We start from the raw sequence: 17831 nt of genomic DNA, 5'->3' as shown, positions 1-17831 counted from the left end.
GTCCAATCAACAGCCGGCTCACCAGGACAAGGCCAACGGCTGCGGAGAGCCAGCCAATAGCCATAGAGGCTCGCATTTAAATTTAAAACCAATCAAACCTCGCACCCATGCAGCGTCACCGTCAGAGCTAGCCTATCAGAGGCCAGGCTAGGAGGGGCGGGCACGCCTTTTAACCAATAGGACGGCCCGATAGCTAAGCTGCCGCGCCGTTGGCTCGTGGAGGCTGTTGGAAAGACCGTGGCAATTTGAAATCGAGCTGTTGGTGCTGAGAGAGCGGTGGTGTCTGGTGTGTGTTTTGATATTTTCTGTTTTAGCGATATGTCTGGGTTGTTGTCGGTTTATGAATACGAGGTGTGAGACGCTTGCATCCCTTGGCTCAGTGCTTTTAGAGGTCGGTTGGCGAATCGGCTTTTTGCATCGCAGCTGTTGTGACCGGTCCATTTAACAAGTGAGCGGTGTTTGGGCTCCGTTAATCTTAGCCCTCGCTTTCTGCCGAACCAGGGATCGGGCGGTATGTGCAAAGCCGATTAAACAACAGTATTGAGCACTTGGAAGGAGTGTGAAGTGTTCAAGTACGGGGCTAGTTAAAAATGTAAAAACAATAACTGTAGATGCTGGAAACCAGATTCTGGATTAGTGGTTTTATTCCTGATGAAAGGCTTTTGCCCGAAACGGTGATTTTACTGCTCCTCGGATGCTGCCTGAACTGCTGTGTTCTTCTAGCACCACTAATAGTAAAAGTGTAACCCCGTTTTGGAGACAGCGCGATTAGTGACAAGACAATGGTGACCACAGCCCGACCTTAGCGGTTTTAGTTCCCTAACTTAAGGGAGGGTGTAAATACGTAGGAGGGGTTCCGGAGAAGGTTTCCTATATCTGGAATAGGAGGTTTACCTTGCGAGGAAATGTACGACAGGTTGTGTTTACTTCCACAGGAGTGACAGGTGACTGAGCTGAAGTATGCAGGATCCTGAATGGTCCTGACAAAGTAGACGTCGAAAGGATATTTCCTCTTGTGGGTCCCTCCAGACCCAGTGCTCACATTTAAAATCGGGGTAGCCCTTTCGAGAGAGCCATGTGTTTTTTTTTGATCGCTGGTGGGTTGTACGACTTTGACTCTGTGCCTTGGGTAGCGTGGTGTTAAGTTTACTGTATATTATTAAGACCGTGTGGATAGATTCTTAGTTAGGTGAGGGACTCGAAGCTTATCGGTGTAGATGGGAATGTGGACTTTGTAAAGCAAGTAGATCGCCACGATATTATAGACTGACAGTGCTAGCTGGGGAAACCAAATGGTTTTTGCTCCAATTTTTTAATATCTCATTATTGAGCGAACCTGTGTCGAGGCAGCTTTTTTTTCGGTGAGCGAGCCTAAGATTACTGGGCCAACCCAGTTATAAATCTTTGTAATGGTTACAATTTGTGATCTATGATTAAAAAATATAAACCATTTTAAAACAGTTGATACAAAAGAAAAATGCTAAAGTGGAAGTCGTGAAATAAGATCTGAAAACGCTGGAAATACTCAGCCTTTCAAGCAGTATCTTGAGGAAGATAGAAATGCAAGGTTTTTAAACCAGTAGTATAGAAAATTGGCAGTATACAAGGTATAATAGGGTTAAACTGCTGTTGGAGACAGGAGGTTTCCTGGTAAAATAGTGTTTATGCAAGTTTCTAAGAGAATAATAAGGAAACAAGCATTTGTATGCAGATAAAGCTTCAGTGGCAGCATAACGCCTATCTAAATGCAAAATGAAAGGATGAAGAGAGAAACAAGTTAGCAAAACAAACGATAGATTATGTCACAAAACAGACAGACGCTGTCCCTTGTGGTACAGTGTTAGTCTGTGAAATAACTGGAAGTTCAGGGTCTTTTTTGAGCACTGAATGAAAGTGCTCCATAAAGGTCACCTTTCCTATAAAGCAAAAAAATGCAGTTGCAACTTGCTGGAGGAATGCATTGTGTCTGGCTGCATCTGTGGAGAGAAGGCAGAGTTAACTTTGAGTCCAGTGACTCTTCTTCATAACAGGCTATTTTTGGCTTCCCCCATTGGACAGGGCACCACATTGTCTTTAGAGGTGGTGTTAGAAATGGATCAGAGTATTGAGCAAGGGACAGTTTCTTTGGAATACACTGGGCTTGTTTTCTTTGGAGCAGAGGGGACTGAAAAGTGGTATGATAAGATATATAAAATTGAGGCATAGCTGGGGTATAAAGGAAGGACCAAATGTTGGAAATGGGATTTGAATAGTTAAGTGATTGAATCTGTGGTTTAAAAAAAATGTATTGTTGTGCTGTAGACCTTTATGACTCTAATGCTGAAAAAGGACAAGGACAGATGTTTAGTGGTGGCATCACATTAGAGTTAATGGAAAGTCCTCTGCTATTTTCATTGATAGAAGCTGATTGGGCAACCATGTCTCTGTTTTTTAGAAAAAAAGAGAAGTCAGAATAAAAACACATGGAATAGATCAAGTATGGTGGAGGGCCAAATCAGCCATTCTGGGTGGACATCCTCAGTTGGGGAAAGACATGAGAAATATGTGTCTGGAACATTAGCAATGTGTCTGTTCTGATGATGCATTGGCAGTGGAGTTTAGCAAGAAGGCTGTAGCCATGATAAAGAGCTTCCCTATTTGTCTAGGAGTTTGTTTTGAAATTCTGCCATAGTTCCTGAATTATCAAGTGACCATCAACATCTTCAGCAATTAAAGCTCCCCACTGTATGAATGCACACTTCTTCTTTTGCATACCACCAGCACTTTAAATTCTAATCTAAAATAAAAACACTGAAGTGCTTTAAATATGGAAGACAACAAAATCTAAAAGGTACAACAAAAAAAGTTTCTATAGACTCAAGTCCGGATAAACTAAGACTGTGATTTCAACTCTTTAGTATTTCACTTCATTGACTTGTGACAGTTTCTTGGCCTTGGACTGTGGACAAAATTTGAGTGTTTTTGAAATTTGCTGACTTCTCAAATCTGGGAGTCTAAAGTTTTTCCACTCTAATCACCTGCAGATATAATCCCCTGGTTTGGAAGTTTTATAAACTAAACAAACCCTTCTGCTGAGATACCCAGTTCCCTGAACTGCCCTGAAAAGCTCTGCCTAGAAGACAAACTACCTATGCTTCTAAACTTAACATTGGTGTCGTCTGAACTGATTTTTAAATAGAAACATCTTTCAGCCTTAATTTTTCTGAACAGAAAACAAAGGCTTAGGCTTGGATGTTTACGCTAATGTCATTAGCATTACAGAACAGTCAGTTCTGATGTGATGCGATAGTTCCTTACCTCCGTGATCTCACATTATAAGAAAATCATGCAATAACTGTGCCACCCAAACTAATGGGACTGGATTCGTGTTATAGCCAATACATATTAGGAAAGTTTGCATTCTACAAATTAGTCTACTTCTTCAATCACGTTAAAGCCCACTTGTGTTTAAGAAACAAATGTTATAGCAGAAGAGACTGTATAAACGTCTTTTGATTAACACTATAGGAGTGTGCAATCACTACTTTCTAACAAAAGCTACATTTGATTACTGTTCCAGAATGTTATGAAGTTGAAGGTGGTATTGTACCTTTTGAGAGAGTGAATGCTGTTCTGAACTAAGAGCTGACAAGCACCTGTGGTGACTAGCTAGCAATCTCAGTGTACTGAAAAATTGAAAATATGTAACATTTGGCTGTGAAATGGATACCTCAGTTGGTGGTTGTTTGGTTAAATTTGAATTGTTATCAAATCAGTTTAAATTATGCCCCAGGATACAAAAACCCAATCGCGTTTAATTTATTGTTTTGCCAACATCGAACTAATGAAACAATCTGATGTTGGGGGTAGAAAAAAAACGGGCATTTTGAAAATCAGTTACCGCCATCGAGAGAGAGACCCAAAAGATTGAAATTCTCTGTATCAAAGGTACCTTTTCATATGAAACATCTTTACAGTAAAAAGAAGGATAACCCAGGGAGATCTTAGGCCAGAAGAAGTCAGACACTGCAGACAACAGCCACTGTGTATGGTTTTGAAATTAAGTTGATGTAATCTTAAGTGTGTTTATTATAATAGATTGGATTACTTATAGTGTGGAAACGGGCCCTTTGGCCCAACCAGTCCACACTGACCTGCCGAAGCGCAACCCACCCAGACCCATCCCCATACATTTACCCCTTCACCTAACACTATGGGCAATTTAGCATGGACAATTCACCTAACCTGCAAATTCTTGGACTGTGGGAGGAAACTGGAGCACCTGGAGGAAATCCACGCAGACACGGGGAGAATGTGCAAACTCCACACAGACAGTTGCCGGAGGTGGGAATTGAACTCTGGTCTCTGGTGCTGTGAGGCAGATTGTTAGAGAGTTGGAGGCAGATAATAAACAGTTAAGAGAAATGGGGGGGGGGGGCTTAGAGTTGTGAATAGTTAATGTTTAATGTTCACTTTTAGAGTTAAAGAATAAATTGATTTTTTTTTCTCTCAAATGGTGGAATTTGGGAGTTCTCAGTCACTTCTACTTTAACAGATTACGAGGCAAGGTGAGCCTTTTCTGAGTGTTTGGTTTAATTAACAGGAGGTTCATCTCCGTATCGTAATAAGAAGTACAGCCTTGCTTTTTACTTTGAGTAAAAAAAAACCCTTTGGAGAAGTAAACAAATGCACACTGTTTATTTTGAAATCCAGATTTCAAAAATTATTTAATATGTATGTTAAATTATTCATCTTTCATAGGTGATACACTGACAGTTCTGCATTGGTTAGATTTGAAGTTTCGAGATAGCTTTTTATTCTACGTTAGATTACAGATTTTCTGAAGATGAAAGATTTGTATTTGCATGATGCTTTTCTAAGTCTGAACTTTCCTTGGTATGGAACTGCCTCATGCAATCTAGAAAGGTTCCAAGGTTTTTGAATTGATCTGATCGATCTTGCAAGGTTGTCAGGTCTTTGTATGTGTAACAAGGGAAGGAAGTTTTGAAACTTCAACCATTCAGAAGATGAACTCCACAACACTCAAAAGCTGATGTTCTGGAATGCCTTCTGCAATTCCACTGATGTAGAGTAGTAATTGTCGAGTGACCACCTGTGTGAAGAAAATTTTCAAATGGAAGTCTAACATTGCCTAATACACTCAAATTGTCTAATCCACCTGACAGTTTCTTTCGTGTTAATCTTGAACTAGGAGTAGGCCCATTGAGCCTGGTCTGCTACTTAATATGGTCATGGCTGATCAAACAATTGAATGCCTTTTACCCACTATCCCCATAACTCTTTATTTTTTTTGCAATTGATAATCAAAACTAGTAGTCTTGTTTCCTTTTGTCCTAGTTGAACTGATTTCAACTGTCATTTTATGTTCCATCATCTCTGGTATTTTAATGGTACTGCTCAAGTTTAACTTCATTTGAATTGAGTAATTTATTTATTTAGTTTTGAAATAGCAATATCTTTCTATTGATACATAGTCATAGAACTCTGACAGAACTTCATGGGATGTCCAGCCTGCTCCTGTGTTGTAAATGGCATTGACAATTACACTTTTTTTTGTTTGTTTCTTAGATCATGATATAGATTTTTCACACAATTGAGCAAAATGAGTTGGGTAGTGGAAGAGTGGAAACAGGGCTTGCCCACAAAGGCGCTCCAGAAGATACAGGAAATTGAAACTCAGTTGGATAAACTCAAAAAGGAACGCCAACAGCGACAATTTCAACTGGAATCCCTGGAAGCTGCACTATTGAAACAAAAGCAAAAGGTGATGATTCTTCAAGAAATAGTTTAGTTGTTCATAGATGGCAGGTTTTATTCCTTGGATGTTATTCTTCTTGACCCATCCAAAGAGTTGTAATTTTAAGTATCCTGATGGACTTGAGGATTTAAAGTTTTCTTTTTAAACAAAAACTTACCAGTCAATTTGACACATAGCAAGGGCTCATGAACTGTTTATGTTGGTTGGCAAAATAAAATTGGCCATTAAAGTTTCCTATGGTAACAACTGACTGCATTAGAACATTTGGTTGTAAAGTGCTTTGGGATAGGTTGAAGGTTTTGTCAACTCCACAATCTATCTCTGCAACCTTATTTAACTCATTCTGCTTAACATATATGCAATGTATAGTAAAACTAACCCATCATTCAAAGATGATATTTTTGATTGCATGCTTCATGATCATATTGCATGTTTTCTTAAGTACCAAGTGCATTGGTATTTACTACTAGTGTCATCCTTGTGGAGGTTAATGTGGTTCAGGTCTAGTAACCACCAATAATTTTTTTAAAATTCCAATTAAAATGGATTTCTAATACATTAAAGTCTATTCTGGAAATTATTAAAAATAGCTTTATACAACCCAAGCCCCAAATAGCTACAGTTTACAAGTTAAGATATCTAAAGCTTGAGAATTTTCCTATGTGCAATTGACCAAAGTTATTTCAACAGTGGTGTTTCCAGCAAAATGAACTACTGCGAAGAATGAGATCAACAATGCTGGAGACCACTGCTGTCTTGCAGACTACCAGTGGGCCAGTGTTCCAACATTAATCCCATGTGGATTAGGTAAATAGCATCAATGAAAGAACCAAGTGCTTCAAGTAACAGGCCACTCACCACTTTTCCACATCACCTTATCAAAGTTAACAGCATTAGACATATGATGCAACATCAGCTTAGCTGGAGCACTTTAACCTCTTCACAGTTGTAAATTGAAGTCATTTTCTGAGTTGCTTCTTTTGAGTGAAGCACCAAATAGTTTCTGTTAAGCAGATTTGAAAGAGTGTGCAATTTCTACCCATGTCCTGATAATAATTATCATTCTACTAAAACCACTAAAACAGATTATTTATCTAAATGTTGATTTTGGGATCTTGTGTGAAACTTGACTTTGATGGTCTTCTACATGAGAATAGTGACTTTCAGAATACTTTGACAGTGGAGAAAATTAGAAGAATTTGAAGTGTGGCGTATAAATGATGTTCACATTAAGGCAATCGATAAATAATGAGGACGGGGACATTTAGATGATAAAAACAATGTAGTTTTGCTACTGAAATGTGAGTTATGTAGTAATAGAGAATGTATTATGATGGTACATTTTTGCTGTTGGAAATAAAACAAATGAGAAAGTCTATATGGAAAGTTCAGTAAATGCAAACGAAAGATAAAATTTATTGGAAGAACATGTACAATTATGAAGCTTTCTAAATAAAAACAACAGAAATAGAGCCTGTGAAATAATATGTTAAGATTTATTTTATAATAATAACTTTAGGAGTTTGGGTGATTTGTAATCAAGAATATTTCTTCAGTATTCATCATTATATTTTATTAAAATTGGAGTTCAGAAGGAGATCATTCGACCTCTCATTTCTGTGCTGCCTTTCTGCAAGACCAAGTTCTATCAGTCTCTCATCCCTGCCTTTACTTCCTAGCCCTGCAATTTTTTTCCCTTTGGCTAAATATTTAATTCCCTTTTGACAGTCAGAATTCCATTCGCCTGAAAGATTGGTAGAAGCAATGTATTTTCAGAACGATAACTATGAAACTATCATTGATTATTGATTCACTAATGTCCTTTTACGGAAGGAAATCTGTCATCTTTTCCAGTCTGATTGACATGTGATCACAGAACTGCATAAATGTGATTAAATATTGGCTCCCATCTAAAATGGTTTATCAGTTCAAGCTCAAATGGGATTGGGTAACAAATATTAGCCTTGCCAATGACGCACACATCTCATGAAAGAATAAAGGAGAAATTTTTGCTGGTGAATGCCACTTGGGCACCTGTAGAGGATGCCTGCACCAATATGGATAAAAGGGTTATTTTGTTATTACTACAATTATGGAACTGAATTTGGCAGACAAATTTTTTTCTTACCTGCTCCCTTTTCCAGTGGACATGGGCATACAGTGAGCCTGTGGTGATAGAATATTGTGGTAATGCTCTTTAACTCCAAAGCTGCTGACAGTGTGACTGCAGTGGGAGAAGAAAGATGATTTTCCCCTTTCCTTGATAGAAATTCATCCTGTTTGTTTAGAAGTCTTCTGATTCAAGACTGTATGAGAGTACTATCAACACCTGTTTGATATTTGTAAATTCATGCTTTATGCATAATTTGACTTTCAATCTATTCTCACTGTGATGCATCTGTGGGGAAAATAGCATACTGAAGCTCATGGGTTGAAATCAACAAATAGCTGAAAATAGCTACTGAAGATTCATAGCCTATTAAAATGTTAAAACTTTCAGAAAGGGGACAAAACAGAGTTAAAACAACTGCAATTTTTCTTTCTATGGTTGAAAATATATTTTCCATGGCTTTGTTTGTAAACCAGGTAGAGAATGAGAAGACTGAAACCAGTGCTCTGAAGCGTGAACACCAGAACCTAATCGAATCATGTGAAAACCTTGAGAAAATCAGACAGAAAATTTCCCATGATCTGCAAGTGAAGGAATCACAAGTTAATTATCTGGAAGGACAGCTTGCATCAAACAAGATACGGATGGATAAACTTGAGCAAGAGAACAAGAGGTAAAGGGGATTATATATTGTGTTGATAAATTGGCTCAAGATGTTATAATGCATGGACATACAAAGTACTAAAGAGGCACTGTTTGTTACCAAAAGTCAGGGATGAAGCACTGCCGGAAACAATGCTTTCAATTAAGTGACCCAGATTAACTCCACCTTGGTGAACGATGTCTTCCTCATATTAATGTAAGACTTTAAAATGTATTATCACAGAAAACCTATGACCCCCAATTTCTTGGTTACAAATGTTAATTGCAATTATGAAATATCAGGAAACCTGCTGGTATAATAGTTAGCCACCAGAGGGTGATAGTTAAATTCATGAAGCAGTTTGAATTATTCTTGGAATAACAGAGCAGATTTGCATAAAATGTGTTTCATCCTACATGTTTTAAGATTAGATTCCTTACAGTGTGGAAACAGTCCTTTCAGGCCAACAAGTCCACACTGACCCTCTGAAGGGTAACCCACCAGATCCATTTCCCTCTGACTAATGCGCCTAACACTATATAGGCAATTTAGAATGGCCAATTCACCTGACCTGCACATCTTTGAACTGTGGGGGGAAACCGGAGCATCCGGAGGAAACCCATGCAGACGCTGGGAGAATGTGCAAACTCTGCACAGACAGTTGCCCAAGGCTGGAATCTAACCTGGGTCCCTGGTGCTGTAAGGTAGCAGTGCTAACCACTGAGCCACCAGAGTTATAAAATAAAAATGCTGGAGAAACTCAGCAAATGTAGTAGCATTTGGAGACTGAAACTTAGAGTTCATGTTTCGTCTAATATTACTTCAATACTCCTGCCTGTAATTATGAAAGTAAAAGAGCACTTCAGTTTACCCAGTTCATTTGGTGATTGGCTAAGTTGTAAATACAAGAAAATTCCCCATTTATGCTAGCTAATTGTTCTATACCAACACCAATGACTGTGCTAGAATTGTCTTTGTTTTCTCTGCAACATGGACATAAACATTTGCCATATTCCTATTCTTCATCACTATCCTGTAAATTCCAAATGAACCTATACATTCATAGCATATACTGATTTTAGTTGTTCTTTACACTTTCAAATATTGCCAAAATAATTTTCTTTAGAATTTTTGGTGAGTTTGTTTTCTGTTTGTCTCTGCATGTTCCCAAAAGCTTACTACGCACGACAAATAACTTTTGAAATGGAATAACTGTTATTGGTAAATATGGCAGCTATTAGTATTAGGCAGTGCTGTAATGATATTAAATGTGGTAAAACCATCTTCTGGCTTTCTACTTAGTCATACAGCATGGAAACAGACCCTTCGGTCCAACCAGTCCATGCTAAAAATATCCCAAACTAAATTAGTCCCACCTGCCTGCTTCTGACCCATATCCCTCCAAACATTTCCATTTTAATTTTGAAAATAAATAACGTACAAATTAGAAGCAATATAGGCCATTAAGCCCTCAAGCTTGCTCCACCATATTCAATATATTCATCGCTGGTCTCAGGTAAACTGTAAACCACATTCCCACCTTTCTCTGATAACTTTTTAACCTCTTTGCTTATTAAGAATATTCAAGGACTCTGCTGCTTCTACCCTCTTTTTTTTTTCAGGAAGAGTTACACAGACTCCTGGCTTGCTGAGAGGAAAAGAGCATTTTGCCCCTGTTTAAATGAGTTGTCCCTGATTTTTTTAAAATAGTGATCCTCCCCAGTTCCAGATTCTCCTGTCTGGAGAAACACCCTCTCCACATCTAAACCGTCAAATACTCTCAGGATCTTTTAATGTCAATTAAATCATCTTTTTATTATTCTAATCTGTGAGCCTAGCATATCCAACCTTTCCTCATAAGATAGCCCATTGATCCCTGTGGCACACAACGCATTACATCTTGTTGATGAGGAAAAGATCTATTAATGCTGCTTATTAACCAACCAATTTTCTAGTCATGTCAATTTGTGACATAGAGACACAGATCTTGCCTGCATGCTCACAATGAGCTGAATTTCTTGGATTAGATATCGGAGGGTAACTGGTGTTTGTGGATTGGATGCTAGCAACCTGTCAATTTTCAGAAAAGAGGATAGAGATTTGATTTTAAAAATCTGTATTCAAAATAATGTGATTTCAGAAGTTATCCTCATTAAATTAACATTTACTATAATAGTATAATCTATTCTGTATATAAGGGCATATTCCTTTTAACAAATTACATAAATTGCAATTTAACTATGAGCTAGTGTCTAACAGTATGCTGTTGTGTAGGCTAGATAGTGATTTTCAAGTGGTGTGCTGCAGCAAAGTGAGAAGTATGCCATGGAATTTTTGGGAAGCAGTGAGCTTTGCCTGCTGATAGCAGGCACTGTTATTGTGGGGTAGTGTGTCTGGTGTATGCCACTGTCAATCGTGCACGACGTTAGTGAGTCATCGCTTTTTTACCTTTGCACTGAGTCAATTGGATCATCTGCTGCTGCTGCTATTGCATTTGGTTAGGGACTCACCTGAGCAGAGCTGAGAAAATAGTAGGTGCTGGAACTGCAATTTGCAGAGCCAGCCCTTTCTTGGAGCTGAACCCAGGGGACAGGAGATTGGCTCACTCGGCCTCACAGTCGGGAGCAGCTGCTGTTGCAGACTAAAGGGCTTCCCCTCCATGATTGGTCCATGTGACGACCTCTGCAAGGTGGGTATGCATTGAGAGGCAGCCAGTTGATTGTTTGGATAGCATATGGTGAACATCATCAATTGCTCTGTATCTCCATTGCTACGATGGCATATTAAATGCAAGTAAATGTGACCTGTGTGAACAATTCAACTGAAAAAGGTGGGTATGCTGTGGCATTACTTGCCTTATTGAAGAGTGCATTGATGCTGAATAGGTTGGGAACCACTGGGCGAGGAGTTAGAAGCTGTAAAATAAAATTGGTGGCTAGATTGCATATTGCAAAGCCATTTGTGGAAAATGGAAGAAATATAGGTCTGGGGAATTAATAGTGATGCAAATTACCTCGATGCCCAAGAAAACTGATGCAGACAAGTCAATTGCCTAACTCCAGTTTTTATCATGTAGACAGGCTGAACTATATTTGAAATATTTTTCTATATTAGTCTGAAATAAACTAATAATTAATTCTACTTCTGTGAGCATAAGGGCAGCTAGATCAGGTTTTCATTTAACTAGCAATCTTGTTTTTATAGATACAAGTCAGAACTTGAACGAAGCCAACAGACTGTAATGCCAGGGGATGCACAGTCTAGAACACCACAAAGAAATTTCTCCGGACCTGTGACACCAACTAAGAATATCGCTGGAAAGCTCGGTTAGAAATAATAATGTTTAAAGATGTAAACATTAAAGTAAATCACAATTTGGTGCTTATTGGTAGCACAATCTGTTTTGAGACTGATATTTATGCCACAAGCACTATTCAAGACTGTAGCATGTAATCTAAGCTGATTTTTAGTTGGTGTATCATTGATTATAATGTTCCTTGTAGCTGCTATGCCTACGATTTGCCAATATATGGGGTCAATATGATTTGGAACACTAAGACTTATTTTAAAATTCACAGACAGATCTGTACTGCTAACCGGGGAATAGAATCTCAATTCATTTTGCAGAATGTTCAAAAACGTTAATTTTTATCAAATTTCTGAAGCAAAATTTAGGGTCTGTTTGATTTACAGATCCAAAACTAGAGGAACTGCAGGAACAATACAATAAAGAAGTGGAAGAAAGAAAGCGATTGGAAACTGAACTAAAAACAATTCAGACCAAGGTAAGATAGATCTTTGATGTCTTTGCTGGAAATATGCAACAAATTTGTGGACACTTCGAAAAATGACTGAAAGGTAACTGAAGCGAAAAGTGTTCAGTTCTGGTGTATGTATTTCTACCTGAACTGATTTAAATGCTTCCTTGAGAGGTACATTTAGGACTTTTGTTTTACATTTTGTTCTCTTTCTTTCACTGTTAATTTATTGGTTTAATTTAGTGTGTTGAACTGATCTGCTAAAATATTGTTTTAGTTCAAATTTCCAGAACTTGCAACATTTTGCTTTTGAAATGTAAATCATCTATTAGGCTTCTAAAAATGCTGTTTGATGCTAACTAGACTTATGAGGATGAAATTTCAAATTGTGGTGGGGCAACACAAGCAATGGCAGATTGTCAACTCTTAATACACTTGGCCAGATTCCTTTATTTCTATTGACTTTATTTGGGTAATAAAGTCTGACTGCCAAGATGTCAGTTTTGTGCTGCTGGCCAAGAACGTTTTTATATATTTGTATATCTTTCTTTCCTTCAATTTTTTTTTTTTTTTTTACAATTTTAATTCACTTTGAGAACTCAAGTAATGGTTTTAATTTTCCTTACCCTTTGGATGCTGGTGTAAATAAGTGTTGATGAATTTGAAAGGAGGAAATAACACTTTATTTTATTAAGGTGCTTGCTCGCCCTCTGTCCTCCATCTGTCTGACTTTAAAATTACGCCTTCTTTAAAACCGCTTCCTTTGCACTTAGGAAATGTATTTGTTTGATGTTGGTTGTTTGCTTGACAAATTCCTTTTGGTCGCATGAATACAACACCAACTTTCACACATGTTGAATGATGCCAAGCCAAAGTTAATTTTCTACATTGTCAATTACTACTTTCTTCCTTCTCTCCTAACCTTGCCTTTTTCTACCCACTGAACTGTATTCGTACAATATGCCACTGGGGATAAAGGACCGGCATTTAAATTTTATTTTTCGCTTATCCTGCTGTCTGGTTTGGTTTCTAATTATTTTATTAGAAAATAGCTTTATTGGGACATTAATGCTACAATTCAAGTTTATTTTCCTTGTCTTCTGTATGGCAGATTCTGATCCTAGCTCTGCCATCTGAGAGAGTCAGCTGCAAAGCACTTTCATTTGAGGAAAGAGATACATGGCACTGAATCTTACCTTTTTTTGGCTTAACAGAAGTTGATGTCATGTTTTTAGGAGGAAGTTTTACCCCAGGCCCAGAGACACATCGCATCTTGTGTTACCAAATATTTATTAACTTAATTACCACCTACCTGCTCTGATTGCATCAGTCGCATCCAATTTTACTAACTGTTGTTTTGGAACAACTTGCTACCCATTGCATGTTGTCGAAAGACTAGTGTAACTGGTGCCTGTGCCATACTTAAAAGGCTGCTGTGCACCTGGACAAACCTTGGCATTCTGAAGCTGCCCACTTGATCAAAGGTGGAATCTGAACATGTCTGCGAATGGAAAGATGATGCTGAGTGCCTCTGACACAGACCTGGAAGTCCTGGTTAAGTGGTGGCACAAAGAAAAGGAGTCCTCTTGCTGGAGCACTAGCAGAGGTTGTCATACCACCAGACCCGGGCAAGCAAGTCAGAGATGGCCAAACAGGTCAGTGCTGTCTCAGCTGTGTGGTAGAATGGCTAGTAGTGCTGTAAAAAAAAAAAAAAAAAAGTCCATGATCTTCTCTGCTGTACCAGGGTAAATGACACAATCTTCCCTCTGTCAACTAGGGTTCATTCTATCTTTGCTACAGCACACACCTCACACATCATGCTCTGCCAATCTTCATATCGCCTACAACATTTTCCCTCACCTGCTCCCAGCCTCAACTTTCCACACCACTAACCCTATACTGCCCACTCAAGCGCCTCACTACCTTTCACCTCACTCACTTCAGAACTTACACTTGTTCCAGAAGACAACCCATAATAAAGTAAAAAGGGGCTGGGCGGGTGGAGGGTGCCCAGTGTATGACTCCTCAGCTAATACGTGCTCAGAATCCTGGCCATCACAAGAGAAGATTGGAACTACTGTAAAGATGCCAAGGCACCAAATGATAAGTGGCATTATTTGTTCCACTACAACACTCAATGTAACATCAACAGATGGTGTCCAATGTAAGCAACTGTGTGGTTACCATTTTGGACCGTAAAAGGCTAGATAAGGGCATTTTTTTAGATTGAATGAAATTAAATACAGTGAATGTCCAAACAGACTTGGGAGTTCAGGTGTACAGGTTTTTAAAATGTCAAGAACCTGTACAGACAATAAGTAAGAAAGCTAATTGAATCCCAGCCTTTATATCTTGAGGACTGAGTACAAGAATGGTGAAATGACTAGCTCCCCAGACGCCACCCCCAACCAGCATGGCTGAATCCTGTGCCCACCCCCTTTACCAACTTGGAGACTGACACCTCAATGAGGATGCTTAAAAATGTGTTGCTGGAAAAGCGCAGCAGGTCAGGCAGCATCAAAGGAGAAGGAGAATCGACGTTTCGGGCATAAGCCCTTCAGGAATGAGCTAGAGGGAGGAGGAGAGCTTCTTCAAGGAAAGCATCCTTGCAAGAGAATTGTAAGTTAAAATCAACTAGGAGAAAGTGAGGACTGCAGATGCTGGGGATCAGAGCTTAAAAATGTGTTGCTGGAAAATCACCGCATCTGCAGTCCTCACTTTCTCCTACCTCAAATGAGGATGTTAGTATTAACAAGGTAGGATCACAATCTGAGCACCTCGCTGTGAAATCTCTGCAACTGGCTGAGGGGGGGAAAAAAATGCCCAAGGCCATTGGCAAATCGGATGATTGCTGGTGACAAAGCTTTTGCTCAGTCCTTGACAGGATGGGACCCATTGGTGTCAATCAGGGACTTCATCCACGTGCACAGGAAAGAACAGGAACAGTAGACAGATGTATGGGATGCAATTGACCTTGTTGCTCAGAGCTGCAGTAGGGCAGTGACTCATTTAATTGTCTTGCTCCATGGATTGGTTGCTAACTGCCATAGTGAGCTAGGTCCAGCACTGAGGGTTTGCAGGAGAAGCATACTCCTGCACTCCATCAGCCCATCATTGATCATCGTAACTGAAGATGCAACAGGTACAGGGAACCTATTTTTCCACTGTGCGCTTTTCCTCCCAAGCAGACAGGATGGTACTAGGAGGCACCCAACGAGAAGGACAACTCGTTAATCCGAGAGCGTAGGAGAACGAGTTCAACACACAGCGAGACATCGAACAATTCTGCTGCCTTCGCCTCTGCACCTACTTCAACCAGGATTCTCACCCACCCTCTGACGACCCCTTCTCCCGCCTCCAACACACCCCATCCACCTGGACACCCCGTGCTGGCCTGTTACCTGCCCTCGATCTCTTCATAGCCAACTGCCGCCATGACATTAACTGCCTCAACCTCTCCACCCCTCTCACCCACTCCAACCTCTCACCCTCAGAACATGCAGCCCTCCACTCCCTCCATTCCAACCCCAACCTCCCTATCAAACAGATAGATAAGGGAGGCATGGTAGTAGTTTGGAGCACCGATCTTTACATCGCTGAAGCTAAACACCAGCTCGCGGACACCATCTCCTACTGCCCCCTTGACCATGACCCCACCTCCCACCACCAAACCATCATCTCCCAGACCATCCATAACCTCACCTCCTCAGGGGATCTCCCATCCGCTGCCTCCAACCTCATCGTCCCACAACCCCGCACTGCCTGTTTCTACCTTCTGCTGAAAATCCACAAACCTGACTGCCCCGGCCGACCCATTGTCTGTCTCAGCCTGCTCCTGCCCCACCGAACACATCTCTGCATACCTCGACACGGTCCTGCGCCCCTTAGTTCAAGAACTCCCCACCTACGTTCGGGACACCACCCACGTCCTCCACCTCCTCCATGATTTTCACTTCCCCAGTCTCCAACGCCTTATCTTCACCATGGACATCCAGTCCATGTACACTCCCATCACGAAGGTCTCAAAACCGTCTGCTTCTTCCTTTCCTGCCGTACCAACCAGTACCCTTCCACTGACACCTTCCTTCGACTGACTGAACTGGTCCTCACTCCTCTGAACAACTTCTCTTTCCAATCCTCCAAACCAAAGGAGTAGCCATGGGCTCCAGCTATGCCCACCTCTTTGTAGGATATGTGGAACAGTCCATCTTCTGCAGCTACACTGGCACCAGCCCCACCTTTTTTTTTCCTCCGCTACATCGATGACTGTATCGGCGCTGCCTCGTGCTCCCACGAGGAGGTTGAACAGTTCATCCACTTTACCAACACCTTCCACCCCGACCTCAAATTTACCTGGACGATCTCAGACTCCTTCCCCTTCCTAGACCTCTCCATTTCTGTCTCTGGCGATCGAATCAACACTGACATTTACTATAAACTGACCGACTCCCACAGCTACCTAGACTACACCTCCTCTCACCCTGCCCCCTGTAAAAACGCCATCCCATATTCCCAATTCCTTCGTCTCTGTCGCATCTGCTCCCAGGAGGACCAGTTCCAATACTGAACAACCCAGATGGCCTCCTTCAAAGACCACAATTTCCCCCCTAGACGTGATCAACGATGCTCTCCACTGCATCTCCTCCACTTTCCGCTCCTCTGCCCTTGAGCCCCACCCCTCCAATTGCCACCAGGACAGAACCCCACTGGTCTCACCTACCACCCCATCAATCTCCATGTACATCGTATCATCCGTCGTCATTTCCGCCACCTCCAAACTGACCCCACCACCAGGGATATATTTCCCTCCCCTATCAGCGTTCTGAAAAGACTACTCCCTCCGTGACTCCCTCGTCAGGTCCATACCACCCCACCAACCCAACCTCCACTCTAGGCACCTTCCCCTGCAACTGCAAGAATTGCAAAACTTGCACCCATACCTCCTCCTCCCCCCCCCCCCCTTTACTTCCCTCCAAGGCCCCAAGGTATCCTTCCATATTCGCCACAAATTCACCTGCACCTCCACAAACGTTTACTGTATCCACTGCATCTGATGTGGCCTCCTCTATATTGGGGAGACAGGCTGCCTACTTGCGGAACGTTTCAGAAAACACCTCTGGGACACCCGGACCAACCAACCCAACCATCCCATGGCTCAACACTTCAACTCCCCCTCCCACTCCACCAAGGACATGCAGGTCGTTGGACTCCTCCATTGCCAGCCGTTGTGTTGCTATGGTCTGGAGGAAGAGCACCTCATCTTCTGCCTAGGAATCCTCCAACCACAAGGGATGAACTCAGATTTCTTCAGTTTCCTCATTTTCCACCCCCCCCCCCCCCCCCATCTTGTCTCAGTCCCAACCCTCTAACTCCGCACCACCTTCCTAACCTGCAATCTTCTTCCTGACCTCTCCGCCCCCACCCCTACTCCAGCCTATCACCCTCACCTTAACCTCCTTCCACCTATTGTATTTCCAATGCCCCTCCCCCAAGTCCCTCCTCCCTACCTTTTATCTTGGCCTGTTTGGCACACTCTCTTCATTCCTGAAGAAGCGCTCATGC

General features: G+C 41.0%; 1 protein-coding gene across 5 annotated transcripts in view; it reads left to right on the top strand.

The window, feature by feature from the left end:
• The first annotated feature begins 207 nt into the window (after positions 1-207).
• Positions 208-17831, top strand: part of LOC140482976 (centromere protein F-like) — a 100627-nt gene continuing 83003 nt past the window's right edge. For 3 of the 5 annotated variants that reach the window (XM_072580786.1, XM_072580787.1, XM_072580783.1), the window contains exons 1-5: positions 208-286; positions 5569-5764; positions 8345-8541; positions 11716-11837; positions 12205-12296. In XM_072580786.1, the coding sequence (XP_072436887.1) occupies positions 5603-5764; positions 8345-8541; positions 11716-11837; positions 12205-12296 (573 nt within the window). In that variant the 5' untranslated portion in view covers positions 208-286; positions 5569-5602. Of the gene's footprint in view, positions 287-324; positions 512-5568; positions 5765-8344; positions 8542-11715; positions 11838-12204; positions 12297-17831 lie in introns of those variants that run through there. The other 2 variants (XM_072580784.1, XM_072580785.1) reach the window with 2 other exon arrangements.

Source organism: Chiloscyllium punctatum, chromosome 11, assembly GCF_047496795.1.
Source record: "Chiloscyllium punctatum isolate Juve2018m chromosome 11, sChiPun1.3, whole genome shotgun sequence".
Taxonomy (NCBI): Eukaryota; Metazoa; Chordata; class Chondrichthyes; order Orectolobiformes; family Hemiscylliidae; genus Chiloscyllium; species Chiloscyllium punctatum.
Note: the sequence above shows the minus strand (reverse complement) of the source record. Positions and strands in the feature narration are given on the sequence as shown.